This window comes from Bufo gargarizans, chromosome 2, assembly GCF_014858855.1.
Source record: "Bufo gargarizans isolate SCDJY-AF-19 chromosome 2, ASM1485885v1, whole genome shotgun sequence".
NCBI lineage: Eukaryota > Metazoa > Chordata > Amphibia > Anura > Bufonidae > Bufo > Bufo gargarizans.
Genome location: NC_058081.1, coordinates 569517400 through 569534353, shown reverse-complemented (window position 1 = coordinate 569534353; position 16954 = coordinate 569517400). Strand labels below are relative to the sequence as shown.

Sequence of the window (16954 nt, the reverse complement as noted above, 5' to 3'; positions counted from 1 at the left end):
AAGTGAAATGCTCTATTGGGTTTAGATCAGGTGACTGACTCGGCCATTCAAGAATATCCCATCTCTTTGCTTTAATAAACTCCTGGGTTGCTTTGGCTTTATGTTTTGGGTAATTGGTTGGCGTTTAATAATACAGCTGGACAATCAATTTGGCTGGAATTGAGCACACAGTATGTCTCTGAAAACCCCAGAATTCATCCCGCTGCTTCTGTCCTGTGTCCCATCATCAATAAACGCTAGGGACCCAATGCCATTGGCAGCCATGCATGCCCAAGCCATCACTGCTTCCGCCGTGTTTTACAGATGTGGCAGAGCTCCTTTTGACCGCATGTTTACTTTTTAGCAACCTCTTCAAAATGCAAGCACCACACCTCAAATCAACTCCAGGCCTTTTATGTGCTTAATTAAGAATGAAATGAAGGAATTGCCCACACCTGCCCATGAAACAGCCTTTGAGTCAATTATCCAATTACTTTTGGTCCCTTTTTAAAAACAGGGTGCCACATGTGAAGGAGCTGAAACTCCTAAACCCGTTTTCCAATTTTAATGTGGATACCCTAACATGAAAGCTAAAAGTCTGGACTTTATGTCCATGTCCAATATATATGGCCTCAACTGTTTACACAGAGGTGATATGATTACAGGCAGGATTAGACTGACAGATGAGACAGGATCCACCATTCACAGTAGGTAATTGGCAAAGCTTATCTATTTGTCCCCTCTTGACCATGGGGCTGCTATAAAGCAATTTTCTTAATTCTTTCTAAATGCTGTTAAGAAGAGCACAGGCAAGATGGCCGCCCCCATAATCTTGTTCAGAAAAAAAAGGAAATGGAGATTAGAAAAAAAGAATGTGGTGTTATCTGGCAGTTAACATTTTTGGTGATATATTTGAGAGGTCATTGTACAAGGAAAGAATAGATGAGCTTTGACAATCGCCCATTGTGAATGGAGGCTCCCGTCTCATCTATACACAGAGGTGCTATCATTACAGGCAGGATTAGAATGGCAGATGAGCAGGTAACTGCAGTAAAGTGATCTGTACAGACCAAGAAGACGAGACTGTTATTAGGCCTAGTGGCCAATGTGAAAACTGCAGGATTTTGTTTTTTTGTTTCAAACAGTTATTTACATGGAAAATTTAAAAATAACACAAAATGTCATAATATGTTACATATTAAAATGCGATTTCAGCAATGGGTCATTTTCTGATGACTGGAACCAGTCGGTTGGTTACATCCTCTGTCTAAACCACCATCGCTGTCTAATTTTGTTCTTTAATATCATGGTTTTAGATAAACTCTGTAATATTGAATTTTGTGGAAAAAAAATTGAATCTTCCTCCCCTGAATGGTACCGTTCCTTGGAATTGTAACAAAGTGGGCTGACTCCATGTCTCCTTGGCATGTGCAGTGAAGCAAAATATACTTGCCTCGGCGCACTGTGCATGCACTGAATGGCCTTCACTCCATCTCGTGGAAAAGGTGGACTGCAGATGAAGCTGAGGCAAGTACACCTCCCTGCATGTGTCCAGAAGACAACCCAGACTGTAACTATTAATCTGAAGTGAAGGGCCACCTTTAGGGACCCTTTTACATGGGCCAAGGACCTGTACTGTTATGAGGGACACTTGTTCCCAGTAATTGCCTGTATAAAGACGGCACCAGTTATCCAATGAAAATTATTGCTTGCTCATTGGTGAGCCCATCTTTCACGTGGCACCTAAAATCATTGTTTGCAGCACATTACCCTGTGTGGACAGGCATGCGTTGCCAGCAACCAATGAATCTGTATGGGATTGAGTTGCAATTGTTGATCTCCATACAGATTTGTTCCTGCTCATTGCCCTGTTCATGGACTCGGGTAAGAGTGCCCGTACTTTCAGCAGTACCTCTACACGATGGGTTTGTAATCCTCTGAGCTCTGTCAGCAAACTTCTTCTTGGTTCCTAGAGATGCGGGAAGGTACGAGCTCGAGGATACTGGGGAGATATCACCACCAGTCCTTACATCGCATATGGCATCGAAACTGAAGAAAAGGGCTTGTTGAAATCTGCTAATGGTGTGTATACAAAGGTAGGCCACAGATTAAATGTTGGTCCATTTGTACAGTCTGTTACAGCAGACCTTCTTTATTTTGTTGTAGAGAGGTCAAGCGTTTTTTGAATTGGCGTTTAATATTGTTCAGTGTGCGGCAAGTGCTGCATTAAAGGAGTCTGATGGGCATAAGATGTGGGTTCCCTCTGTATGCCAATCTGGCATTTCATCACCGGTTATGCAGGTTGTAATGTTGACCACATTTCAATCAGACCTGCCATTAACTCTAGAAAAACATGTACTTAAAGAGCATCTGTCACCATAATCCCTAAAGGATTGATCATGCCGAGTACAATGACCCCTCTTGCTGTTTCGGATGTTCAGTTGCAGATAAATTTATACTTTTCTTAGGCTAATAAGGTGCACAGAGGGGCACGCCTAGTCCTGCAGAGCACCTCTTTACTTCCTCCCCCCAACTGATGGACAGACCCAGGCATCCCCACTGCTTATCCCTGAATATCGAGTACACGCCAGCGGTGGCACAATCTGTGCATACGCAGTTAATCTAATTTGGCTGTTCTTGCTCTGAGATCTGAACTGTGCATGTGCCGAAGTGGTGCTGTGTGCAACTAATTAGCATAATAAAAGTAATTTCTCTGCAACCGCACATCCAGTGCAGCAAGAAAGAGGGACTTTCACTCAGCAGGAGCAATCTTAACATGCAGTATACATGGTTTAATAGGGTTGATCATGGTGGCAGATGCTCTTAGGAAGCAAAAACAAACACACTGCAACAATCACTCTGCAAACACAAATAAAATACAATAATGCCATGATCATTAAAGAAAATATACTTGTGCAAATACTATGCTCCTTTTATAAATATGAGATTCTTGGCAAATTGTACAAAATTTGTTGTGCCTGTCCGCCAATATCAAGGCGATCGCTATAGGACAGGAACCTACATTAAGTACTACCTGTTGTGGTGCCATATTGGCCACCAGAAAAAACAGGGAATGCAGGTTCCACATGCAAGCTGGCTCCACTCTGCCGGTTTCTGTCCTATCGAGATTGTCTTGACTGTGGTAGACGGGCACAAATAAGTTTGAACAAAATGTATAATAAGCATAGCATTTTCACCAGTATATTTTCTTTAACTATTATGGCTAGAGATGAGCGAATTTCAGATTATGAAATTCGTTCACACTTCGTTTGCTGGTAAAAGCAGAATTGCGTTATGAATTCCTTTACCACGGACCATAATGCAATTCTATGACTGAATGCATAACGGAATGTCTTTTAGAGGCATTCCGTTATTCATTCTGTCATAACAGATCCGTCCTGTTTCCGTTATGCAGGAGAGTACTCCCCTGCATAACTGAAATGGGACGGATTCGTTTTGCAGCCCATAGACTTCTGTTATGACGGAATAAATAACGGAATGCCTCTAAAGGCATTCCGTTATGCAGTCAGTCATAGAATTGCATTATGGTCCGTGGTAACGGAATCCATAACGCAATTCTGCTTTTACCACCAAACGAAGCGTGAACAAATTTAAAATTATGAAATTCACTCTAATTATGGCATTATTACATTTTGTTTGCTTTTGTGCTTTCAGCCATGGCGAAGTGTACCCTTTTTTTCTTTGCACTTTAAAGGCTATGTACACCTTGAGTAAAAGCGAGCATAAAGGCAATGTACACTTTTGGGGCATTTTTTAAGTCTCACTCCTGTCAAAAATAACATTCTGTTTTGGTTGTAGACTGGATGAGTGGCCTCAGAATTAGGGCTCATGCACACAAACGTATTTTCTTTCCGTTATGGTTTCTTTGCAGATCGTATGCGGAACCATTCACTTCAATGGGTCCGCAAAAACAGAAGGCACTCTGTGTGCATTCCATTTCCATTCCGCAAAAAAGTATTGCATGTCCTATTGTCCGCGAATCACAGTCTGAGGCCCCATTCAAGTCAACGGGTCCGCAAAAAATTCGGAATGCACACGGAACACCTCCGTATTTTGTGGATCCATACTGGAGAAATGCTATGCCCAGCCCATATTGCTCATGTGTTTGGTGATTAAGTTACGGTTTCAGTTTCCAATCTGCAAAAAACGCATCGCATACGGATATGATTTATGGAATAACTGTAGAGGACTTATGGCAGAGGGTAAACATTTTTTAGATACGGAACAACGGATCGCAAAACAACAATGGTCGTGTGCATGAGCCCTTGCGTAAAGGCATTGCCTAAAGGGGGTATCTTACCAAGACCGCTTTTGTCTAAGTGCCCTATTATCCAACTTTTTAAAAGTTGCGGTTTCCTCTTAAACTTATGACCTAGACTTATGTACTAAATAGTTTGCATTTGCAGTAGTGGTTGTGGTACCCAACCTCTATGATTTATTAAACTACAATTCCCAGCATGCCCTGACAGCCATGTCTTGCACACAGTGGATCAACTATTCCATAAACCTTTCAAAAGAAAAATGTTCTGCTAATCTGGGATTCAGGTCTTCTCATTGGATACAGAATAGACAAGAATTCTGGATTCTCCAGTAAACCATTTTTACATTACATAGGTCTAAGGTATTTCATAAGGATTCCTAAGGATGCAACCATAGTCCAGATGTCTTTTATTGTCCCCCAGACGGCTCAAGACTTATCTCAATACAACATCACCTCAATGTTTCACGAGTTGGTGACCGGACAGAAATACTCTCTGCCTACACCACATGAAAATGGCAGTGAAGGAGAAGCCAGTACCTTTCCACCAAATGGTTTTGTCGCCCAGACCACTATCGAAGAAGAAGATGAATCCAGTGAGAAAACTAATGGAGACCTGGATCATGAAAAGCGTGGTGAAGCCCCAAGTAAGACATAGATCACTGTTTTTGTCCGACCATGCCTCTTATAATGACAAGTCACTAGTGTGGGAGACGCTGAGGGGGTGTTTGAGATCTAGCTGCAGAATGCGCTAGGATGGAGAGGTTGTATGTCACTGACCCGAAGACTCAGAATAGAGACGACTGGTTACAAATGGGTAGAAGATGCCTTACTTTGTTACATGAGAAGGCCCATCGCAAAATGTTTTTTACCAAGAAATCTTATTTTGAACTCTGCAACCAGTCTAGCAGGTTGTTGGCACATATTGTTCACCAGAATCTGGACTCTCCTGCTAGATTACGTATACGGGACAAGGAGGGCATTGTGGTTACGGAACCGGAGGCCATAGCTCACTGTTTCCGGGAATTTTATCAGGACCTGTATGAGGCCCGAGTAGACTATACTACGGAGACGGTCTCTAATTACTTGCAAGAACTAGAACACCCCAAACTCTCTCATGAGATGGCTCAATCCCTAGAGGGTCCTATAACAGATCAGGAAATATTAGAGGCCATTAAGTCCTTGGCGAACGGGAAGTCCCCTGGCCCAGATGGGCTACCCCTAGAGGTGTACTCTAGATACATTGACTAATTGGCTCCTCCTCTACTACAGATGTATCATGACTCCTTTTCGAAGGGTGTCTTGCCACCTTCACTGTATGAGGCTGCCATTGTGATACTCCTTAAACCAGGCAAGGATCCAGTTGATTGTGGATCATACAGACCCATATCATTGTTAAATTTCGACTACAAAATCTTGGCCAAGATTTTAGCACAGCGATTGAACAGGGTTATTCTAAACCTTGTTCACCCGGATCAATCTGGATTCTTGCCTGGTAGGTCCACAACGGATAACATTCGTAGAGTGCAAGTGGTTACTCAAATAGGCCTTCAATGGGGGAGAAGATGGGCCTTGGCGTCTCTGGACACTGCTAAGGCCTTTTGATTCTGTGGAATGGCCGTATCTACTAGCCGCACTTGATAGCTTTGGGATTTATTAGCTGGATATCCATATTGTATAAACGGCCAAAAGCTGGTATTCTGGTGAATGGTATGTGCTCTGAAAACATCGACCTGGGCCTTGGGAGGCAGGGGTGCCCATTGTCGCCACTGCTATTCGCTTTATGATCGAACCTTAGCTATCCGCATTAGGTCTGATGCACAATTTAAGGGAATATCTATAGGTGCTCAGGAGGATAGAGTGGGACTATATGCAGATGACATGATACTTTTTATGTCAGATGTGGAATCCACGTTGCCCTGAGCTACTGCTCTTATTGAGGCATTTAGTAAATTATCAGGTTTAAGGATAAATTGGTCTAAATCTGTTCTATTTCCGCTGTACTCCTTACCCTCATCCTCTCTTAATACTGAGTTACCTATAGTCTCTGAATTTAAGTACCTAGGAATTCATATTACTAAAGATGCGGCCTCTTTTCATAGCCTTAATATACAACCTCTCCTGAACTATAGTGCAGACAAATTCAAGGTTTGGGGAGGTCTTCCACTGTCCATGCCGGGATGAATAAATCTGATCAAGTTAATTATACTGCCCAAATGGCTATACGTGTTGGAACATGCACCCTTTATTGTTCCCAAAGCAATTTTCCAGCGTTGTAAGTCGCTAATGTCCCCATTTATTTGGGGCAATAGCAGACCTAAGCTCTCTATAGATGTATTGTCGCCCTAGAGGGAATTGAGGTATGTCCCTCCCCGACTTACATTTATATTACCTAGCGGGACAATTAAGACAGCTGAGATCATGGATTTCCCCTGGTGACAAACTGGATGGGGCAGAAAGACAGCTAGCTGCATTTTTGAACCTCTCCTCTTTATGGCCAGTACTGGAACGACCACGACTCTTCCCCCAAGCACTGCTGGCCATACATAAATTAGCTATTCAGGTCTGGGATACTAGTAAACGGCTGCATTCTTATGAAGGAATGATCCCCAATGCGCCCTTATGGGAGAACCCTATGTTCCCCTCTCTTCAAGCTGGGGCGTATAGGCAATTTTGGAGGGATCGTGGGATTGCCGTTCTGGGTGACCTATTTACTAATAATGTGTTTAACACTTTTGAACAACTGAAAGATCGCCATGACCTGCCTAGAACCACATTTTATAAGTATTTACAATTGTGACATACTATGGATGCTACTTCAGTAGCAATTTCCGACTACCTACTGATCGGTGTGATACGTTCCCAAGGGATTTATCTCCGCTCTTTACACTCACTTACTGAGCAGCAAGGTGCACAAAGCTCCCCTCTCAGTACTCTCCAAATGGGAAAACTCTGATTGCTTACAGATGAGGAAGTTCGTGACTTATTGGAATCTCCTGTATTGGTTTCCCCGTCCATTAATAACTAATTTATACACCTTTTGTGTTATTAACCAAAGCTATCTCTCGCCCGTCCAGTTACAAAAGATGGGCAGGTTATCCCACTCTAGGTGTCACAGGTGTGACTCAGAAGGGGCAGCGTTTTGGCATCTCATATGGGATTGTCCACACATACAAACCTTCTGGTCTGACATTACAAGTTTTCTCTCTGTAATTATACACCTTCCGGTTCCACTAACTCCACGGATGTGTCTGTTTGGTATAGCTGATGAAGAGGTATAGACTCGCCATGTGAGAATTTTCCTGAGACACTGTTTCTCGCACGAAAAGCAATCGTTGGATGGGTGAGAGAAGCCCTTCTCTCAATCAATGTAAAGTGTTAGTGAATAATGTGGCGTCCTATGAGAACATTGTATTCAAAATCCGAGGTTGCCCCCAGAAATTTGGTAAGGTGTGGGGAAATTGGTGCTCGTCCATGCAAACTGTGTACTCTGCTCCTAGATTTTCTGCTGATCTCAATGCAGCGCTGGGATAATCTACATATGTGCCCGCCACTCACATGTGATAGGTCAAATATGTTTGATTTGTATATGTACTAAAAATGTTAATTATCTCGCCTTTTATTGATAATAGTATGTATATGGTACTGTTCATGAATGTCTTATCGATTTCCATGTATACTGATGTAATTTGTACTTTTTATGATTATTCGCTCAAAAAAATTAGTTAAAAGAAAAGACCTAGATCACTATACTGAAGAATAAGAGTATATAACACAAGTCTATACTTAGCAAGTCTCTTCCCTTCTTATTTTCTAGATTATCACAAGCTAGACAATGTGGTAATACATCTTCTACCACTTAGCTGGGTGCATGACCTTCATCACAGGAGCAAATTTCTCAAGCTGTTCAATATTATCTACTTCTCCTGCAGGTAATGTACCGAGCTGGCATTTCATCAGTATGCCATGTGTAACAGTGGGCACATTTATGTTCACTCTCCTGAGCATCTCCTCCTATAACTCTGTGTTATGCAGTTCCTTTTTTACCCTTCTTGGAAATGTATGACTACATTGGCAACTGGGTGTTGGCATTCCCTATGCAAATAAGGTGTGTCCCTCCACTTTTTAGCACAGTTTGACCAGTGCCATAGTGTGCAGTTACACACCCCCCCCCCAACTGGTAACCTGTCAATTGATGGGAATAAATTCTAAGGAAAAATTAAATTGCTGCAGAATTTTCATTTTTTTATGAGGATTGCAAGTAGTCTGTTTAAATATGGCACCCACTCAGGAGTGTAGTGGGCATCATAGCCACTGGGTTTCTGTTTTAGACAGCAGAGACCAGGAGCTAATGTCTGTGATCAGAGATGGCACTGATCGCATACATTTATCCCCTCGGATACTATGTAAAAATGTGACCACACTATCTGAGAGAGTAAAAACCTGGAGCAATGCACTCTCCAGGCCGGGACGCCTTCCCCTTTCAGAGATCGGGGAAGGCATTCTTTGGTGGTAATAGGCCTGAGCCTGTACAAGGCTTATTACTGGTATATTCCAATGCAGGTGGCATCACTGCATTGTAATATCCTAAAATTTGGCATTCAGTTATGGATCAAAATCCATTACTGAATAGAAAGGGCAATCTGATTGCTTATTACAGTCACTTAGTGTCACTTTAAATTTTTTTATAAATAAATATAAAAATTTATATTCTTTCCCCAAATAAAAAATGCCCCATCAAATAATCAACAGCCCCTACTATTAAATCTAAAAATATTTATCCCACACCGCGTAACAGGAATAAAATCTAAATGGTCGGCTTTTTTTTTTTTTTTTTTTTTCTTTAATTGGGATATGGTAATGCATAAAATGTATTTATTTATTTTTAAACTATGGCAGAAGTGAGTTTTCTTTTCCAGTCCCACAATATTAAATGGTGCCATTAGAAAGTACAACTTGTCCCACAAAAAAACAAGCCCTATGACGGCTATGTAAACAGAAAAACTAAAAGTTATGGATCTGGAAAGGCAGGGTGTGAAAAATATAAAAAAAAGAGACAAAAAATCCTCCAGGGCTCGAGGGGGTTAATAAAACATACGTCAGGAGAGCTGAATGGTCTTAAGCCTGGATTTAGAATAAAGCTGGAGATCTGTGAGTTTTTTTGTTTTTTTTTTAGCTGCCTGGCTCTTCATAAATGTCATCATTGTACAGATATAAGTTGCTGCACATGTTGTACTTGTCTATATTGAACCCATGTGTTTTTCTCTAGTATGGTTCACCATCTGACTCCAGACTACAAGCTGATATCTGCCAGGAAAGCAACTCTTATTCTAGAATTAACAAAGTAAGTGTCTTACTTGTCGTGGGGTTGTGTGGTCTAACTGGTTATTGTAGCTAATCTATCATGGTCAGGTTTGCTGAGGTAGGTATGGCTGGAATATATGGTGGCTCTGAGGTTAGTACTGTCACCTTGCACCACTGGGGTCCTGAGTTTAAAACCAAGCAGGACAACTTCAGCATGAAGCTTGTAACTTAAGGTGCTACCACCTTCCAGAAACTGATTGGGTTTTTCTGACCAAGAAATTGACCCTCAGCTGCTAAACTGGGAAGCACATGTTTGTCTGTAAATGACGAACTACCTAGTGATTTTGGGTCCCCGCAGGACTTAAACCAGAAAAAACACCATCCAGTCTTGATGCGTCCATAGCTTGTGAGATTTTACATGAAGAGCAATGAATTGCATGAACATTGGAACTGGTTTTTGAGCTTTAATTTTGTTTATAGGTTCATGGTGGATCTCCACGTGGACAAGATAAAAAGCTATGTGACCATTGTGGCCAAAGTTGCCAAGGAAGCTGGATTTGCAGCCACTGAAAACATAGATTGGAAGAGAGATCACCTTGCCACTTTTGAACGTTTGGATGACCGTGAAGAAGACCAGAAAGGATTGTAAACGGTCTAATCTACAGCTCTATCCAGATGTCTCACCCTCTGTTGTGCAGATGTAATACTAGCTGAATAGAGACCAAAGATATTTGCTTGTTTTTTAGAACTTCAAAAGAACCTGCAGAACTTGAACATGATGTCCGTTCTGCACGCAGTGTGTTACAGAAAAGGAGATAATGGGAGGATAGATATAGTTTTATGCAAAAAGATCTAGTATAATTTGGTCTAAATCATCCTCAGCCTGAGATTTAAGGGCTTTTAATATTGATGACCTACAGTAACCTCAGGATAGGTCATTGGTATCGGGTCAGCTGGGGTGCCAGGTGTCGGACCCCCTCTGATCTGATATTGATAACCTATCCTGAGGATAGGTCAACCATATTAAAAGCCCAGAGAACCCCTTTAAGCTCAGGATCAGCTGTATGTGGAGATGGGGTGTGCATGTGCCGTCTCTCTCCTCTCACTTCCTACTGCTATGTCTATGGAAAAGCAGCAGCAGGGAGGGAGACGGCATGTGCACACTGCGCGCCGTCTCCTCATACAGCTGATCGTCGGGGGTGTCGGCCCCAACCGGCCTGATATTGATGACCTATTCGGATAGGTCATCAATAAAAGCCTGGAGAACCCCTTTAATGGGATTTTCCCACAAAGTATTTATCACCTAGTTGCAGGAAAGTAAATAAATGTTGCATCATTAGGGGTCTGACTGCTGAGACCCAGAGTGATCCCAAGAATGGAGGGTCTCTGAGAATTCTCTCTGAATGGAGATCATGGAGTTGCTAATGTCAGTCTACTTTTTATGGACTGAGGGAGCAAGTGCTACATTGGTCCCATGGAAGTCAATGGCACATTGGACCGCCATTCAGAGCTGGAACCTGAGGACCCTACATTTTTGGGATCACTGAGGGTCTCTGCAGTCACTGATCCTGTAGGTAATCACTGGACTGAAGCTCCTCCAGTACACCGAGAGGACATTTTCCATCAGATCGGTTCACTTTACGGATACAAGTTCATATAGGGATTTCTAGGATTAGAAATACAGCACCACACCTGTCCATAGGTTGTGTCGGGGCTGAGATGTAACCTGTATGGCACTGTTTTTTGAAACTCCCTTTAAGAGGACTATACACGGCCAACAACTGGGCCAAATAAGTGGAAAGAGGCAATAGCAGGCCATCCTTACAGTTTGTCTTGAACTCCTCCCCCATAACAAAATCGTTAGAGCAGTATGTGCTTGTACATTAAGAACTAAAAGCAAGTTTGTTTGTAGGCTATGACACATGACATTTTTTCGTTCAATGTTTGATAGATGAAGCATGTTCATTTACCTTTTTATACTTTTGGATCAATGGTCTACTACTTGTGGCTCTCCAGCTTTTGGGGAAGTATAATGGTGCATTCACACCATATGTGGTCCGTTTTGCCTATTTTTGTCTGCAAGACGGACAAGCATAGGACATGTTTTATCTTTTTTGGGAACGGACATACGGATTCGGACAGCAGATGGTGTGCTGTCCGCATTTTTGCGACCCTATTGAAATGAATGGATCCGCATTCAATCCACCAAAAGTGCGGATCTGATGCGGAACAAAAATACTGTTGTGTGAATGGGCCCTTACTCTCAGTACGCCGTGATGGCCTACAGCTGGGGAGCCACAGGCTGGGGACTAGATTACTGCACTAAATTATTTAGGTGCCACTGGAGACAGGAGTCTTTACACGGGAGGTGCTATTATAGTATAGGTAATGCAGACCATACAGAGGTATAAGTTGCTTTTACTTAACATGGATTGCAGGTTTCAGGTCTTTCTAATGTAATTATATATTGAGCTCTAAGGCTTTGAGAACGTTGCTAGGTGCCAGGAATTTACTGCCTAACAACTTTTTACTTTGTTTTGAGAAGAAAAAAATGTAAATTGACTCCAGGAGTAGAATAATGACCTGATCAGGATAGGTCCTCCATATCTAATCGGTGGGGGTCAAAATCCCAGCATTTCTGCCGGTCACCTGTTTGAGGAGGCCCCGGCACTCCAGTGAGCCGTGCCGCCTCTTCTTGGGGTGATGGCGCGCAGTGCCGCCTCTTCTTGGGGGTGATGGCGCGCAGTGCCGCCTTTTACTTGTAGCTAGCTGAAATGAAGTCATTTCCACAATGCAGAACACCCGGGTTTAATGAGGCTGCTAAATTGAATACTGCATCCGGGATGTATTTCAGAACTGCACTTTGTGCCCTCACCCTTCGGTCAGTATCAGTCACGTGGCTTATGTGCAGTTCTTATTCAAGCCAGTGTACAAAACTGTGCGTGGTAAGCTCTGAGGAGGCTGCAGCGCCATGGTCTCTTGAAACAGCTGGTTGGCAGGGTTGCCGGTAGTTTGACTATGATCAAATATTAATGACCTATCCTGAGGAGAGGACATTAATATTCTACTCCTTGAAAACCCCCTTTTAAGGCTCCATTCATGAGAATAGGACACGTTCTATCTTTAGCGGATTCTCCGTAGCCGTCAGTTTGACTGTTTCTTATGTTGCACTGTATAGTAATGTTACTGTAAATGACCAGCCGCCTGCGGGAGCCGCCTGAAATCTTTCCGTAGAGGAAAATACTCCTACTACTGTAAGCGTTCTGCTAACAATTACCCTATTTATCGCACTATTTATTTTTTTGTGGAACTGATTTCTTGAAGTTTTATGTAATAAAAGTATTTCATGTAAACCCTTCATAGACTGTGTGCAGTCAATTGTATTTTACATACCGGTATCTATCCACATTTATGTCTTAGGCTGCTTTCACACTCGCATTTTTTGCAGATCCGTAATGGATCTGCAAAAATTATTTTCTTACAATAATATAACCGCATGCATCTGTCATGAACAGATCCGGTTGTATTAGGTCTTCTGTAGCCATGACGGATCAGTCTTGAACACCATTGAAAGTCGGTGGGGGATGGATCCGTTTTCTATTGTCCGAGAAAACAGATCCATCCCCATTGACTTACATTGTGTGCCAGGACGGATCCGTTTGGCTCAGTTTCGTCAAGCGGACAGCAAAACGCTGCAGGCAGCCTCCAGAGCAAAATGGTGACCGATCGGAGGCAAACTAATGGATTCTGAACGTATCCTTTTCCATTCAGAATGCATTAGTGCAAAACTGATCCGTTTTGGACCGCTTGTGAGAGCCCTGAACGGGTCTTGCAATCGGAAAGCCAAAAAGCCTTATCGACACGATGGGTGGTAAATGTATGATTGCTGGGACTGCCACCGATCACGAGAATGGGAGTCCCCCCCCCCCCCCCTTGTGAATGGAGCCATAGTGTTCCTGCGTGATGCTGCCCATTCACGGTCTGTGTCTCTGCTAAGTACAGCATTGGCTATCTCCCCTAGTGTCATAGAAGTAAATGGGAGGTGAGTTTGTAATGCTGGCTCTAATAGTCTCTGTGGAAGGATCATTATACTATGATGATGGTATATGGAGAGGTATAGTAAAATATATAAAGAAAATCTGCTGAATACAGATGTCAAAAATTAAAAATGCATGGGATGAAGAACAAAAATCAGCTCGTAGATCTGGCATCCATTAGGGCAGGCATGGCCAACCTGTGGCTCTCCAGCTGTTGTAAAACTACAACTCCCACCATGCCCTGCTGTAGGCTGCTGGCTGTAGGCAGTCTGGGCATGCTGGGAATTGTAGTTTTGCAACAGCTGGAGAGCCTCAGGTTGGCCACCCCTGCATTAGGGCAAGGATCAGCAACCTGCAGCTGTTCAGCGACTACAGCACCCAGAATCCTCTTTACTTCTATGGGAGTGCATGCTGGGAGTTGTAGCTTATTCAGCAGCTGGTGTGCCCGAGGTTGCTGATCCCTGCATTAGGGCATTCTGCCTGTTGAGTTGTGTGCTCCATGTGGAAATACAGCCATGAAAGGTGTGTATGCATAGACTATAATTTGCTCTGTTACAGTACAAAAACGTCAGTGCCTCTTTATCCTGTGCACCCATCACTTGCCAAGTAATTGGCATTAACTTGTATAAGTGAGGGTTAAGTGACACCTTAATTTTGTACAGCTCTACGCCGCCATGGACAGGCTGTTCCACCTCTCTCTAGACGGTTGAATGACAGATTTTCGTCACCAGGTCTAATTAGTTCTAGAAAAACAGACCTTGAACCTGATGACCTGTCTGTCCACGAATATTCTCCTCTGCATGAAGCCTTCTCCAAGACGGCTTTTTTTCCTGACTCATGATAAAAGAAACTTCAGCTAAAGCACGTACGCCGCACAGAAAATGACTTGTCAGTCCTTCTTTTATGTAGCACATTTGTCCCAAATATTCTCAAACACTTGTACTGATGAGTAGAATAAATGCTTTTTCACGCACAGAACTGATGGTATGAGTGTGCAAATTGGATGTTCGGAAAGAATAGTTATGTAGTCTTGGCATCATGGGCTGTGTGTAATGCATGGTTTGAATGCTCCTTATTTTTTGTAGTGTATGTTATGTGTTTGTGTATTGCACATCACCATCAAACTCAATAAATCAACGTGGGTTGTTTGGTGCAAACCTTACCAGTGTAGAGTTATCTTTTGATCATGGCCATTGAGCCTCTATCGGCCATCTCTAACTCGCCATAGAAAGACCTCTACACTGTACAGTCCCATTAACCTTTCTTTACCAGTCTGCCAATCTTGGTTCACCACACTTGGCTGCTGCCTTACCACCGTCCAATTTCTATATTCTTCCTGCTTTAAAGTCTAATTTAGTGCCTAGCCACTGGCCCAGATTTACTAATGTCTAAAATAGTGTAAGAACCCTAGATGACCCGAATAGTGCCACTTTTTCTGACATGCTTGCAAAGGGATTGGAGCTTCACTGAAAAGCGGTGGTGCTTAAGATGCACCATTTTGCATCAATTTCAGCACAATTATGGTGTAAAGATCTGTCTCAAAGTAAAGCCAACCAATAGTGGAGTCAGAGAAGAGTGTCTATCCCTGCACCACATTTATCATCCAGACTGAGCCCCTGTGATGGATCTGGCGCAAGTCTAGACAGACGGTATAATGTTACGCAATCTATAGGATTAGTAAATCTGGGCCTGGGTTTACCATCGGTCCAGCACTAACTGCTCCATAGTTTCTTTTGAGTATCCAGTATAAGATTTAATTCATCATTCTCCTATATTTGTGGTTGTCCTTAAAGGGGAATTTCACTTTTTTAACAAAAAGATATTACAGTATGCACTTGTATTTCAAGTTTTTAATGCCAACACTTCTTAAATGTTGTGCCTAAAAGAATCTCATCTTTAGAGGTTTTGGAAAAAACTTCAAACAATTGTGTTTAATCCTAGATACTGTAAGTCAGGAATTGGCAACAGTCGGCATTCCTGCTGCTGTGAAACTACAACTCCCAGCATGCAAACATGCTTGGCTGTTCTTCTAACTCCTACAGAAGTAAAAGGAGGAGTTTGTTTCTGAACAGCTGGCGTGCCGGAGGCTGCTGATCCCTGCTGTAGGTTCTACTGGTTGCCACTTGCTTCTGGCTGCCGCCTGCACCAAATGGTTGTCTCACAAATTCCTAGTCTTTATGTAGTTTTACATAGGAGCTCTAGCTCTGTACGCTAGGACCTAAGGGATACAGCCCATTGGTGCTGGTAGTACATATATGGTGGCCAGGTCCTAAAGTGAAACTTAAATTGTGTGGTTGTGGAACAGAACTTTTCCTCTTTCATAACAATTTGCGACGCTGTCGATATGTGCCATTAGGCGATTGTGAATTCAATATCACGGAATTGATGATATGTAGAGAGAGATGTAGTGTATGCAATAAAATGTACACATGAGATTCATGGCTGTTTTTGCACTGGGCATCGGTTTTGAGGTTGATCCTTAACAAGCGTTTGAAGCTACGGTAGTGCTGCTATTGTCTAATTTGTTGCGCTTTTTACAAAAATTATTTGTTATTAAAAAAAAGTCTTTTGGCATGTCATTACAATCGGTGGAGAATCCGAATGGTAATAGCCCCACCAATCGCTAAACAAAGGGGCAGAAACAGGAGGCGGACTGGCCATAGACCCTACAGGGAAATTTCCCAGTGGGCCAAAGCCCAGGAGGTAGCCTATGCCCTCCTCACAGCCACTGGTTGGATACCTAACCTCACCACAGTGTTTATCCTAGCCCTAACTCATCTCTTCAACCTATCACTAACCTATGGTGTCTTCCCCTCTGCTTTTAAACATGCTACCATTACACCCATCCTCAAAAAGCCTTCTCTTGACCCATCTTCTTTGTCCGGTTATCGCCCCATATCACTTCTTCCATATGCCTCAAAGCTACTTGAACAACATGTCCATTCTGAACTGTCCTCTCGCCTCTCCTCCTGCTCCTTCTTTGACAGCCTACAATCTGGCTTCCGACCCCACCACTCGACTGAGACTGCCCTTACCAAAGTCATGACCTACTGACAGCCAAAACCAAGAAACATACTCTGTCCTCCTTCTCCTTGACCTGCCCTCTGCCTTCGACACTGTTGACCACTCCCCTCTGTTGCAAACTCTCATCTCTTGGCATCACTGACCTGACCCTCTCCTGGATCACATCATACCTCACAGACTGGACATTTGGCATCTCCCACTCCCGCACCACCTCCTCGTCTCATTCCCTCTCTGTTGGTGTCCCGCAAGGCTCTGTCCTAGAAACCCTGCTCTTTTCTATCTACACTTTTGGCCTGGGACAGCTCAGAGTCCCATGGCTTTCAGTATCACT

The 16954-nt window shown here is 43.0% G+C and overlaps 1 protein-coding gene and 1 pseudogene across 1 annotated transcript in view; one reads left to right on the top strand and one right to left on the bottom strand.

The window, feature by feature from the left end:
• The window catches only part of DNAAF3 (dynein axonemal assembly factor 3), a 53712-nt gene extending 40803 nt beyond the window's left edge, over nucleotides 1-12909 (top strand). The window contains exons 8-12 of the mRNA XM_044281705.1: nucleotides 1953-2075; nucleotides 4683-4905; nucleotides 8076-8190; nucleotides 9528-9602; nucleotides 10043-12909. Of these exons, the coding sequence (XP_044137640.1) occupies nucleotides 1953-2075; nucleotides 4683-4905; nucleotides 8076-8190; nucleotides 9528-9602; nucleotides 10043-10211 (705 nt within the window). The 3' untranslated portion in view covers nucleotides 10212-12909. The remainder of the gene's footprint in view (nucleotides 1-1952; nucleotides 2076-4682; nucleotides 4906-8075; nucleotides 8191-9527; nucleotides 9603-10042) is intronic.
• LOC122926156 overlaps nucleotides 1-16954 on the bottom strand; it is a 354925-nt pseudogene that overhangs the window by 53480 nt on the left and 284491 nt on the right.